Source organism: Heterodontus francisci, chromosome 36 (assembly GCF_036365525.1).
Source record: "Heterodontus francisci isolate sHetFra1 chromosome 36, sHetFra1.hap1, whole genome shotgun sequence".
In the NCBI taxonomy this organism is placed as follows: Eukaryota; Metazoa; Chordata; class Chondrichthyes; order Heterodontiformes; family Heterodontidae; genus Heterodontus; species Heterodontus francisci.
Genome location: NC_090406.1, coordinates 12,662,328 through 12,675,721, shown reverse-complemented (window position 1 = coordinate 12,675,721; position 13,394 = coordinate 12,662,328). Strand labels below are relative to the sequence as shown.

At 40.5% G+C, this 13,394-nt stretch overlaps 1 protein-coding gene across 1 annotated transcript in view; it reads right to left on the bottom strand.

Annotated features, from left to right (window-relative positions):
* Positions 1-13,394, bottom strand: part of LOC137351436 (PWWP domain-containing DNA repair factor 3A-like) — a 39,996-nt gene that overhangs the window by 2,904 nt on the left and 23,698 nt on the right. The window contains exons 4-9 of the mRNA XM_068015881.1: positions 7,453-7,538; positions 6,642-6,702; positions 5,556-5,631; positions 5,063-5,113; positions 2,672-3,117; positions 420-508 (exon numbers count right to left, since the gene is read on the bottom strand). Coding sequence (XP_067871982.1) covers positions 420-508; positions 2,672-3,117; positions 5,063-5,113; positions 5,556-5,631; positions 6,642-6,702; positions 7,453-7,538 — 809 coding nt within the window. The remainder of the gene's footprint in view (positions 1-419; positions 509-2,671; positions 3,118-5,062; positions 5,114-5,555; positions 5,632-6,641; positions 6,703-7,452; positions 7,539-13,394) is intronic.

The following is a 13,394-nucleotide window of genomic DNA, read 5'->3' as shown; positions in this document are numbered from 1 at the left end:
CAATTGGATGAGCTAATGTAGCCAGCAAAGAGCTATCAAGGAGGAAATTGGCAGGAACAAATGCTGGGACATATTTCATATATATATTTCATTGCACTAAAAGAAATATATAGCTCCCATGTTATTTCTTTTGTAGGAAGTGATACTTTAGAGACAATAAAGCGTAATTGACCCATCGTGCTATTTTAGTTTTTCTGGAGTGTACAAGTTATTGAATGATTTTTAACAAATGTAAAATTCAGAATTTTGGGAACACATTGTTTGGCTATATAGATTATATAATATATATTTTTGAGGTGCCAAAGGTCATACCTAGGGAAATCTATGGTTCAAAACTAATTTAAGGAACACCATTACTTACTTTTTGACAATCTTTCTATATTCAATATATATGCTTGGATTACATACACAGTTCCTACCTTTCGCTGTGAAGTGGGCCTTTCATATACTTTTCCTCTGCTTTCTTGATGCTCATTTGTTCAACCTCTGCAATTGCACAGATAATGGCCTACAGTGAAAGAGAAACCAAAGTTTCTTTAGTTTTATGAAGTACAGTGCAAGAATGAAACCAAGCACGAGACCAAAAGCATCAAGAGTTTGGTTCAAGAGAAGTAGTGGACTTATCCAGTGAGTATCTAAGCCACACAAAGATTTGGTGTGTTGATTGAGGCGATCTTGTGAAGTAATGGTACAAGTATTATAATGGGCCTTGGTACTTGCTATTGTAGGGGAATGGGAAGAGGAGAATTAAAATCGGTCAGGGTTCTTGTTCCTGATTTAAGGAAATGCATGTGTGGATAAGGTTAACTTGTGCTGCCAAGGTCTAACATTCTACTGAAATTCGCTGTACACATGTATAATCACATGAGTGAGGTACCAGAACAATTACCAACTGCAGAATGCTATCTCAGTAAAGAAATTACTAATACAAATGGCAAAAGATATTAATGCCTTGAGATACTGGGGAAACCAGATATAAAGAAATAGAGGAGATTAAGCTTCAAACACTAAATTCTGTTAGTGCTCTACCCTGCTACTAAGTTCTCATTGTCTGTAATCTGGTAACAAACCAAATGAAAACAATCACGTTTTATTTTTGTGCTCTGTAATTGGGACGTACTGAAGTCATTTAAGAAGCTACATAAAACAAAAGACTCTCCCTTTCCCTCTTAGTTTAAGAACATTTTCTACCCACTCTTCGCTGTCCCAACAGCCACCAACCCAACCAGCACTATGGTATGCTACAAGATTTAAAACCTCACCCCCTGATGGAAATGATGGACCAGCCAAAATACCAAACACGTTGCATTACTGATATCAGTAGGTTTCAAAGCAATTCAGTTAAAAATTTTACACTTTATAAAAAGTCAGTAGGTTATGGTTAAATACAGCCTTTTACAAGATTCTGCTTGTTTCTTTAAAAAAAGATTTTCAGCCAATACACCCATTAAATAAAATGCATCTTGCTCTGGATAAATGCAAACAACAAATGTAAAAAAAAAAAGTGGGAACCTTAACTGAATGATCTGAGTGTTAAAAATTCCATTTGACTCTGGCATCCACAGCCTTTAGGGAGAGAGAATTCCAGATTTCCACCAACGTGTGTGTAAAAAAGTGCTTCTTCATGACTCCAGAATGGCCAAGCTCTAATTTTAAGATTACACCCCCTAGTTTTGGATTCTTCCAACAGAGGAAATAGTTTCTCTATATTTACTCCATTGAATCCTTTTATCATTTTAAGCATCTCGATCAGATGCCCCCTCAACCTTCTAAACTCAAAGAAATACAAGCCAAGCTTATGCAATCTGTCCTCAATTTAACCCAAAGCCCTGGTATGATTCTGGTAAAGCAATGAAACCAAGTGGGGAGCTCCAACTAAACTCAGCCAATTCAGCCGAGCCTGGAAATTATCTATCCATTTTCTAATCTGAAAGATTTAGTACTTCATTAGGCACAGGAAAAGTAATAAAAACAAAAAGTGCTGGAAATACGCAGCAGGTCAGGCAGCATCTGTGGAGAGACAAGCAGAGTTACTGTTTCAGGTCTGTGACCTTTCATCAGAACTGGCATAGGTTAGAAAAGAATTAGGTTTAAAGCAAGTGAAGGGGGAGGGAGGTTGGTGGGGAAGAGAACAAAAGGGAAGGTGTGTGAGATAGGGCAGAGGGTAGGAGTGATTAAATAACAAAGATGTCATGGGACAAAGGCAAAGAGAGTGTTAATGCTTGTGGTCAAAGACAAAGCATTAGTCCAGAGAGAGTGTTAATGTCAGAGTAATGAACAACTCTGTCCAAAAGCACAAACTTAAAAAATAGGCACAGGGTTAAAAAATAAAACAGAAAAAATGCCAGTCATGCTCCGAAATTACTGAACTCCCTGTTGAGTCCGCAAGGCTGTAGAGTGCCTTACTGAAAGATGAGGTGCTGCTCCTCGAGCTTGCGTTGATGTTCACTGGAACAACGCAGCAGGCCAAGGACAGAAATGTGGGCATAATAGCAGGGGGGCTGTGCTGAAATGGCAAGCAACCGGAAGCTTGGGGTTATGCTTTCGGACTGAACGGAGGTGTTCTGCAAAGTGGTCACCCCAATGTAATTTAACTTTACATTCATTCACATATTGTAGTTTGTCAATCACATATGAAGACTAACCCTCTACATGCTCCATTCGAGCTCACCTCTGGCAAAAGGACATCCAAGATAAACCTAGACCTCTCATAGTCTTCAAAGAGCTTTGTGCTCACACTCCTTTCACACACAGTTTTTAAGTAGTTGACAACTTTGTCCACCTGCCAGTCATCTTCAAGGTATGTGTCAATGACACTCGAGTTGCGGGTACGGGTTTTGAACTCCTCAAGCCATCTAGAATGCTTCTCTCGCTTAATTACAGCCTGAAGGTGCTTCTCTGCACCCCTTGCCTTGACAATGAATTGCACAAGCTTTTCATTAGCTCGGTCCCTGGCAGCTTTCTTCCTATCAGGGAGCAGTTTTCTGGTAGGCTGTTGTCTGGTTGGTGTGGTCTCACATTCAGAATCAGAATGCTCTTCTACTTGATTTGCAATTGAAGTGTACGGGAAAGTCATGAGTGAAGGATCTTGTCCAAATGATTTTCGCACTGGGATACCTACAGAGGAAGAAAAGAAATTGAACTTGGATAATTATGAAAACAAAGGCATCGCTATAACCATCAACAGCAAGCTTTCTTTTGAAATAATGGTACTCTCAGTTTCTTGGAATGTGCGACATTCATTATTCACTTGCTATGAACCACAGAAAGCAGGGTTAGGAGATTTAAAGATGTAATTTTAAGCTTCCTTTTCTAGTTTAGTTAGTCACTAAACTGATCACCTCGCTTTATTTCTCATTGCCAACATTCAACACTTGGAAGTACAGAGACCCATTTTGTGCCCACATGCCAAGCATAATGATGTCATTATGGGTTTGGTTTAATTAAAGCAGCCTCATTGGGAAACTGATATCATGATGCCAGACACACTGCACTGTTTCCCTCTGCTAAGTAAACCAGAAACAGAGCTTGTGAATCAGTGGCATTCCATAAGACACACCCACTAGCACAAAAAAAGGGTCTGTGCCGTCACCCAGAACAAGATAGGTTGGGGTATTTATTTTTCCAAGTGCAGCTGATAGGAGATCAAAGTGTTGTCAATAGCTGAACTTTAACCAATCAAATAAACATATAAGCCCTTCAGACCTCATATGCTGCAGCTTTCCAGTGACTATTGTTTATAAAGCATCTACTACAGCCTTGTACTAAAATCTACATGATTAAAAAGGAAGATATATTTAACATGGAACACTAAGCAGAATTATATTAAATTAAGTTTTGTAATAATAAATGATGGTATGAAAGAACCATAGTCAAATAAAAACATCCCATCGATCCTGCAAAATGTTCAGAACTCCAACCACCACCACTTTTGGAAAGGAAATGTTACATGGAATATAGTACAGCAAATAATTGCACTCTACCTTTCTACTAAACGAATATAACTATTACCTTCAAAACAAATATTGAAAATGCTTGTTCAGGCTGCTCGCTTAAATATTTTACATTAATGATAAAATTCACCACAGACAGACATTGGGTTTGGTGAGGCCACATTTTACTGAAAACAAATAATGCATGCATTTTCAACAGGGGGTGCTCTACAACCACCTTACTTCCGGCCTCAATTACTCCAATGCTTTCCTGGCTGGGCTCTCATTTTCTACCTCTCAAGCTAATCCAAAATTTTGCTGCCCATATCCTGGTTCATACCAAGTCCCATTCACCCTTCACCCCTGAGCTCACTGATCTACACTGGTTCCTATTCCCCCAAACTCCTTGATTTTAAATTTCTCCCAGTTTTCAAATCCCTCCATGCCCTCACTGCTCCCATTTCCGAAACCTCCTCCAGCCCTGCAACCGTGTTAATCTAATTCCGGCCTTTTGTCCATTTGCCCATTTCCATCACCCCACCATTGGCAGTCACACCTTCAGCCATCTGGAATTCCCTTCATAAACATTCCCCTCTTCCTTTAAGGGGCTCCTTAAAAGCTTCCCTTTTGACCAACCTTTTGGCTACCTGTCCTAATGATCACTGCCTTTAGTCCAGTGTCAATTTTTGTTCAATTACCATCCTGTGAAGTGCCTTAGGAAGTTCTACTACTAAAGGCACGATATATTTGCAAATTGTGATGACTTCTTTACTCAGCAATGCTCTACCACTTCGAGCCTCTGATCACTGATATGGATGACATCAGCTAGCTCAAGGACAGACTTTGGATTATACCTGGGACTTTCTTGCTTTGTGTGGCTCAGAGATGTTGACTTTACATCTAAGCCATTGGAGAAAAAAAATTCTCTATACCTTTCATACTCTAAGCAAAGGTCCACCAAAAAAAACACGTTTTTTTGGGGCATCAATTCTATTGAAGCAGCAAAACAATCTTAATTTATGGATCTTCAGTTCAACCTAGCTCATTCAGTAACACAATGTTGGATTCTTAAATTAAAACAGTGGATTGGAAAAACAACAGAAAAAGAATCAAAAATCAACTCTACTTACTAAGCTCAGCTGTACAGTACTCGACAAAGGAACCAGTGAAGGACCCACAACCTGCCAAGACATTTCAATATAGCTGGTTAAGCAGATGAATTTTATTTAGGTATTATTAAGTAATTGAAATGAGTAAGTTAACTCACAACTTAAATGTTTAGAGTGATTTGCTTTCTGATGGTCCTGCAGGGGACCAGATAGATATGTGCACTATGGTGCTATGGATACAGGGGTAGGTTTTCCTCCTCTCCTACCCACAACAATGTCCAAGTGTAAATAACAGCAGCTGAAGATAACATTTCCGTGACTGAACACAGACTGCAAATGTGCTCCATATTCTAGAAAATATTGATAAACATGAACAAGATTTTTCGGCAGGGCTTGGAAGAGGAGAGAAAGCAAGAAAATAGGAAAAAAATGACAGTGAGATAATTGTGTTGTAAAGTCTTGTGCTCTTTTCAAAAGTATTCAACTCAATCAAACATTTAAAAAAAACTCTTACCTCTTCTGATTCGATAGTCATCAATTAGAGCCACACACCAATCAACTGAAGTCTTGTAAATGTGCCGTGCTGCAGCCTGTAATAAGAGATTCAGCAATTACAAGGATCTTACAAATATTAAGTTCAAAGTTTGAAAACATGCTTCTGATATACAACCATCTATTCAATCTAATAATTACATTGGCACATTAACAGCCTGCATTGTGAAATGTTGCTGTCAAATATTTATAGGAGTTGTTAGCATTCCCAAATTCTATAACTTCAAATATGGTATTAGAAATTTAACACAAGATGCAGTTGAGCCTTTGATATATTAGAGCTAGCTACACGAATTGCACTTCCTTGCTCTTTTCAATACTTGCTTTCAAGGGTTCATTTAATTTCCCTTAAACGCTGTGACTATTCTTCAGTAGCCATTCACATTCTAATGTCCCTCCACGTGAAACAAATGTTTCAACTTGCCCCTGATGATTTATGACCATGTCACAGATTCACTGACAAATGCAAACTGTATTAATTCAACATTTCAACTTGTCCCAAATCTGTCAATACTAATGATATCCCAAGTCACAATACAACAAAAAAACACAATATGGCTGCACCATTATTTAACATATTACGATTGTAAGTTGTATCATAGAATTTGATACTACAATACTCCTTGTCCCTCCAGAAATCTCCTGAAGCTGAATAATGCGGAGTTACAGCTTCAAGAGCATTGGTCATTTTCATGTGAAGATAGCAAGCATTAACAGCCCATTAAACTGTAGCGATCACACAGCTGAACCCAGTTCTGCTCACCCCTATGCCAAAACACATGCACTTTCCAGTGTATGTACAGTAATCAAAAGCAAGACCTTTGGCTGCTTTCGCCCCACCCCACCCCCAGCAGAAGAACGATGAACTAAATTGTAACTGTCACCTGAACACCAACTATTACAGCACAGATCAGTCATCAAACCGGAGATCATAATCTATGTGGCAATTAACTTATCCATGAAACTATCAGAGCATCTCTAAATTACTGTATGAATTCCTTATTTTATGAAAATTGATGGGATATGAAAATAAAATGTGTAAACTTACTGTTAACTGATGTCGATTTTCACAATCAAATGGTTTCAGGGTCCTCATAGACACATTAAAGCTGCAGAATTCAAAAATAGCATTAATTGGTACAGTTCATTGTGTTACGACACTAATACTGATCCGTACATTAGGTTTAAAAAGGGAATGTGTTAAAATGTTTGTGGATTATCAAACTTAAGCACCAAATTTTTTAAAAGCCAATGCAATCATCTATGATAACTCATACAAGACCCCTTAGGCATGGGAAATAATCAGAAAAATTTAACTTAGAACTAACACTGCTTCATCAATTATTTTGAAATGATATATACCAACGTATATACTGAAGAATTTGATTCAGATAAGTTAATCAAAAGGCAAACAACAATAGCTCTGTCACAATGACATCATCAAGGGATGGCAGGATTAGGCTCAGTTGTGATAATGTGCATATAACTTCTACTTGAGGCGGATACTGGAGGATGCCCCAAGCCAATGTAACAAAACCATAGCCAAAGTCAGAAATTTCAGGAAAGAGATGGGGTTGGGGTGGGGTGGGGTGAGGAAATCAGACATGGAGTGGGCAATAAAGAGAAAAGTAGACTGGATAATGGGCAGCCACAGCAAATCCATACAAAATGCAGTCACAGATGAATATTACACACATCAATACAAAATTGGATTAGGAATTTCATGCTCAATTCCACAATACAAAGCAGAGAAGAAAAAGTGGGATATACAGCTTAGACAATAAAAAAAAATTGGTGCTATTGAAGCATACTACAATGAGGCTATTTAATGGCATTTTTTTGAAAGGAACTTCACTTACCCTTTTTTATTCTTTTCTGCATCTACTATATTTTCATCAACAAACAATATGCTGGCCTTTTTGATCCTGGACTTTACACTTCTTACCTGTTTAAAGAAGAGATGCATTCTTACAAAAGCGGATAAATCCAAACTTTACTGGTGACTTAAAAAGTACAGCTTGCTGTACTCATGGGATGGCCAACAATGGCTGCTGCACCCAGTACTGTTGTGATGGAATGGAATCTTCCCTTTCATGTAGCTGATGTCACACCAGGTTTGCTCTGGAATTCAATATTCATTTTTCATTTATAACCCCTCCCTCTCATATGCAATTCTCCAAGAGTCTCAATTTACCTTTAACAAGAACCTTACAAGCAAAATACTTGTTTTTGGATTGGATTAATTCTCAGTATTCCTGAACATGAACAGATTGCCCACTGTTACCAGGCTTGCATTCATTTATACACAGTTGGTTTTTCATAAAAATTAAATTGGCTCCTAGATGCTCACTACCTTGACTGTTAGTCACTCACAATGTGACTTGGCTCTAAAACAGTTTATCCTGTTGTATTCTCAAACAATCGTAAGGAAAAGCCAGTCTTACACTATGCCAGCTTCGCACAGAACTAAACTTGAAGTATAAATCAGGGGGCACAATTTGTGTGAAGAATCCCTGACATACCTTTGGTGGAATCCCGGGGAAAGGATGCAAGATTTGGCGCAGCTGCCAAGTTCCAAATGGACTCTAAAGCAAAGTGGAGGGAGACTACTGCCTCCAGAGAGTCCCACTCTGCTCCACTCATCTCAGGGTGGGTCTGGACTCTGGTCTAGGCTTCATTTAGTCAAAAAAATTGCGAACAGTATACATAATAGTTGAAGTGAAGGAAAACCACTTTGCACTGATATTACATAGAAACATAGAAAATAGGGGCAGGAGTAGGCCATTCGGTCCTTCAGGCCTGCTCCGCCATTCAAAAAAAGATCATGGCCGATCGTCTAATTCAGTACCCTGTTCCCGCTTTCTCCCCATATTCCTTGATCCCTTTGGCATTGATATATCTATCCCCTTCTTGAATATATTTAATGATTTGGCCTCCACAGCCTTCTGCGGTAGAGAATTCCACAGGTTCACCACCCTCTGAGTGAAGAAATTTCTCCTCAGCTCGGTTCTAAATGGCATACCCTGTATCTTGAGACTCTGACCCCTGGGTTCTGGACCCCCCAGCCATCGGGAACATCCTCCCTGCATCCAGCCTGTCCAGTCCTGTTAGAATTTTATAGGTTTCTATGAGATCCCCTCTCATTCTTCTAAACTCTAGTGAATATAGGCCTAGCCGACCCAATCTCTTCTCATACGTCAATCCTGCCATCCAGAAATCAGCCTAGTAAATCTTCTTGGCACTCCCTCCAAGGCAAGAACATCCTTCCTAGGATAAGGAGACCAAAACTGCACACAATACTCCAGATGTGGTCTCACCAAGGCCCTGTACAACTGCAGTAAGACATCCTTGCTTCTGTACGCAAATCCTCTTGCACTGAAGGCCAACATACCATTCACCTTCCTAATTGCTTGCTGCACCTGAATGCTTGCTTTCAGCGACTGGTGTACAAGGACATCCAGGTCTCGTTGCACCTCCCTCTTTCTCAATCTATCACCATTCAGATAATAATCTGCCTTTGTTTTTACAACCAAAGTGGATAACCTCACATTTATCCATGTTATACTGCATCTGCCATGCATTTGCCCACTCACCCAACGTCCAAATCACATTGGAGTCTCTTTTCATCCTCCTCACAGCTCACATTCCCACCCCAGCTTTGTGTCATCTGCAAACTTGGAAATGTTACATTTAGCTCCCTCACCCAAGTGATTAATATATAGTGAACAGCTCTGATTCCTGTGGTACCCCACTAGTCACTGCCTGCCATCCAGAAAAAGACCCGTTTATTCCTACACTCTGTTTCCTGTCAGTCACCAATACTCAATCCATAACAGCATATTACCCCCAATCCCATGTGCTTTAATTTTTCACACTAACCTCTTATGTGGGTCCTTATCAAAAGCCTTCTGAAAATCCAAATACACCATATCCACTGGTTCTCCCTTATCTATTCTACCAGTTACATCCTCAAAAAAACTCCAGATTTGTTAAGCATGACTTCCCTTTCGTAAACCCATGCTGACTTTGCCCAATCCCGTTTATGTTTTCTAGGTGTTCTGCTATCACATCCTTTATAATGGACTCTAGCATTTTCCCCACTGCTGATGTAAGCCTAACTGGTCTGCAGTTCCCTGTGTTTTCTCTCCTTTTTTAAATAGTGGGGTTACATTTGCCACCCTCCAATCTGTAGGAACTGCTCCAGAGTCTATAGAATCTTGGAAGATGACCACCAATGCATCCACTATTTCCAGGGCCACTTCCTTGAGTACTCTGGGATGTAGATTATTAGGCCCTGGGGATTTGTCAGCCTTTAACTCCATTAATTTCCCCAACACTTTTTTTTTTTACAAATACTGATTTCCTTCAGTTCCTCCCTCTCATTAGACCTTTGGTTCCCTAACATTTCTGGGAGGTTATTTGTGCCCTCCTTTGTGAAGACAGAACCAAAGTATGTATTTAACTGTTCTGCCATTTCTTTGTCCTTATTATAATTTCCCCCATTTCTGACTGTAAGGGACCTACATTTGTCTTCACTGATCTTTTTCTCTTCACGTGTTTGTAGAAGCTTTTACAGTCAGTTTTTATGTTCCCTGCAAGTTTACTCCCATATTCCATTTCCCCCCACTTAATCAACCTCTTTGTTCTCCTTTGCTGAATTCTAAACTGCTCCCAAACCTCAGACTTGCTGCTTTTTCTGCCAATTTCATATGCCTCCTCTTTGGATCTAATACTATCCCTAATTTCTTTTGTAAGCCACTGTTGAGCCACCTTTCTGGTTTTATTTTTGCACCAGACAGGAATGAATAATTGTTGTAATTCATGCACGTGTTCTTTAAATATGATCCATTGCCTATCCACTGTCAACCTTTTTAGTAAAGTTCCCCAATCTATCACAGCCAACTCACGCCTCATACCTTCATAGTTTCCTTTATTTAGATTCAGGACCCTAGTTTCGGATTCAAATACTTTCACTCTCCTTCATAATGAAGAATATGATCACGTTACAGTTTTGGTGTGAATGAACCCTCAACTCCACATGAACAAATATTTTGTCTGTCTTCACAGTAGAAACACAAGTAACATACCAGAAATAGAGGGTAACCTAGGGGTTAATAAGAGTGAGGGAATTAAGGTAATTGATATCAGCAGAGAAAAAGTATTGGAGAAAGTTAAGGGACTAAAATCTGACAAATCTCCAGGACTTGATGGCCTACAACCTAAGGTTCTTAAAAAAGGTAGCTTGAGATAGTGGATGCATTTATGATTTTCCAAAATTTCCCAGATTCTAGAAGGGTCCCAGTGGATTGGAAGTTAGCAAATGTAACACCACCATTCAAGAAAGGAGGGAAACAGAAAACAGGAACTACAGGCCAGTCAGCCTGACATCAGTTGTCCGGAAAAGGGAGTCTTAGCAATGCACTTAGTGAAGCATAGTATGATTAGGCAAAGTTAATATGGTTTGACGAAAGGGAAATCGTGTTTGACAAATTTTTATAAGAGTTATTTGAAGATACAACTAGTAGGGTAGATAAAGGGGAACCAAGAGTTGTAGTATACCAGGATTTCCAAAAGACATTTGATAAAGTGCCACACTAAAGGTTAATAGGCAAGATAAGGGCTCATGGAGTTGGGGGCAATATGTTAGCATGGATAGAGGATTGGTTAACTGACAGGAAGCAAAGAATAGGGATGAATGGGGCATTTTCAAGTCAGAGTGTCACAAGGATCGATGTAAATTGCTGAGGCCCCAGCAATGTATATTAATGACTTAGATGATGAGACAGAGTAATGTGTCTAAGTTTGTTGACGATATAAAGCTCGGTAGGAATGCAAGCTGAGAGGACAACAAAGAGATATAAACAGGTTAAGTGAGTGGGCAACAAGATGACAGATGGAGTATAATGTGGGTAAGTGTGAGGTTATTCACTTTAGTAGTAAGAATAGAAAAGCAGAGTATTTTTAAAAAGACATGAAACTTGTAAATGTTGATGTTCAGAGGGATTTGGGTGTGCTCGTACAAGGAACAAAGTAAGCATTCAGGTACATCAAGCAATTGGTCACACTGCAGGTAATGGCTGCAGAGGCAGTAAAGGGAAGGGCGACCACCAGGTGGAGGAGTAGGCGAAAGCAGGTAGTGCAGGAGTCCCCTGTGGCCATCCCCCTCTCAAACAGATATACCGCTTTGGATACTGTTGGGGGTGGGGGGGGTGGGGGGGGGGGGATGACCTCCCAGGGGAAAGCAGCAACAGCCAAATTCGTGGCACCATGGAGGGCTCAGCTGCACAGCAGGGCAGGAAAAGGGGTGGAAGAGCTATAGTGATAGGGGATTCTATCGTAAGGGGTGCAGATAGGTGTTTCTATGGCCTCAAATGAGACTTTAAGATGGTATGTTGCCTCCCTGGTGCTAGGGTCAAGGATGTCACGGAGCGGCTGCAAGACATTCTGAAGGAGGAGGGTGAGCGATCAGAGGTCGTGATACACATTGGTACCAACAACATAGGTAGAAAGAGGAATGAGATCCTGCAACAAGAATTTAGGGAGCTAGGTGGCAGATTAAAAAGCAGGACCTTCAAGGTTGTAATCTCTGGATTACTCCCTGTGCCACGTGCTAGCGAGTATAGGAATAGGAGGATAGAGCAGATGAATGCGTGGCTGAGGAGAAGGTGCAGGAGGGAGGGCTCTAGGTTCCTGGATCACTGGGTCTGCTTCTGGCAAAGGTGGGAACTGTACAAGTTGGACGGGTTGCACCTGAACCGGAACGGGACCAACATCCTTGCTGGGAGGTTTGCTAGTGCTGTTTGGGGGGGGGGGGGGGGGGGGAAGGTTTAAACTAATCTGGGAGCGGGGTGGGATACAGAGTGGTGGTACAGTAGGGGGTGAGGCACAGCCAAATATAGAAAAGAAACTGAGTCAGTCTGGAAGGCAGAGCAAATATAGACCTGTTAAGGCATAAGTGAAAAAGGCAAGGCTGGATTGCATTTACTTTAATGCAAGGAGTCTTACTAATAAGGCAGATGAATTGAGGGCATTGATTAGCACATGGGATTATGATATTATTGCTCTCTGAGACATGGCTGAGGGAAGGGCAGGACTGACAACTCAATATTCCAGGGTATATAATCTTCAGGCGTGATAGGGGAGGGGATAAAAGAGGAGGTGGTATGGCACTGTTGATCAAGGAGTCAATTACTGCAGTAAGGAGGGATGATATCTTAGAAGGTTTCTCAAATGAGGCCATATGGGTAGAACTTAAAAACAAAAGCGGGGCAATCACTTGGCTGGGTGTAGTACAGGCCTCCAGTCAGGGAGAGATAGAGGAACAGATATGTAGGCAAATCTCAGAGAGGTGTAAAAATAATAGGGTAATGATAGTAGGGGATTTCAACTTACCTAATATCAACTGGGATAGTCTTAGTGCAAAGGGTTTAAAGGGGGAGGAATTCTTAAAATGCATAAAGGAGAGCTTTTTGAGCCAGTATGTACAAAGTCCTACAAGAGAAGGGGCAGCACTGGACCTAATCCGAGGGAATGAAGCTGGACAAGTGGTAGAAGTATCAGTGGGGGAGCATTTCGGGGACAGTGACCATAACTCTAAGATTTAAGGTAGTCATGGAAAAGGACAAAGACAGGCCAGAAATAAAGGTACTGAATTGGGGGAAGGCAGATTTCAATTTGATAAAACAGGATCTGGCTAAAGTGAACTGGGAGCAGCTACTTGTAGGAAAGTCTACATCAGGCCAGTGGGGATCAAAGAGGAAATAGTGAGGGTTCAGAGCCAACAGGTGAAGGGTAGGACCAT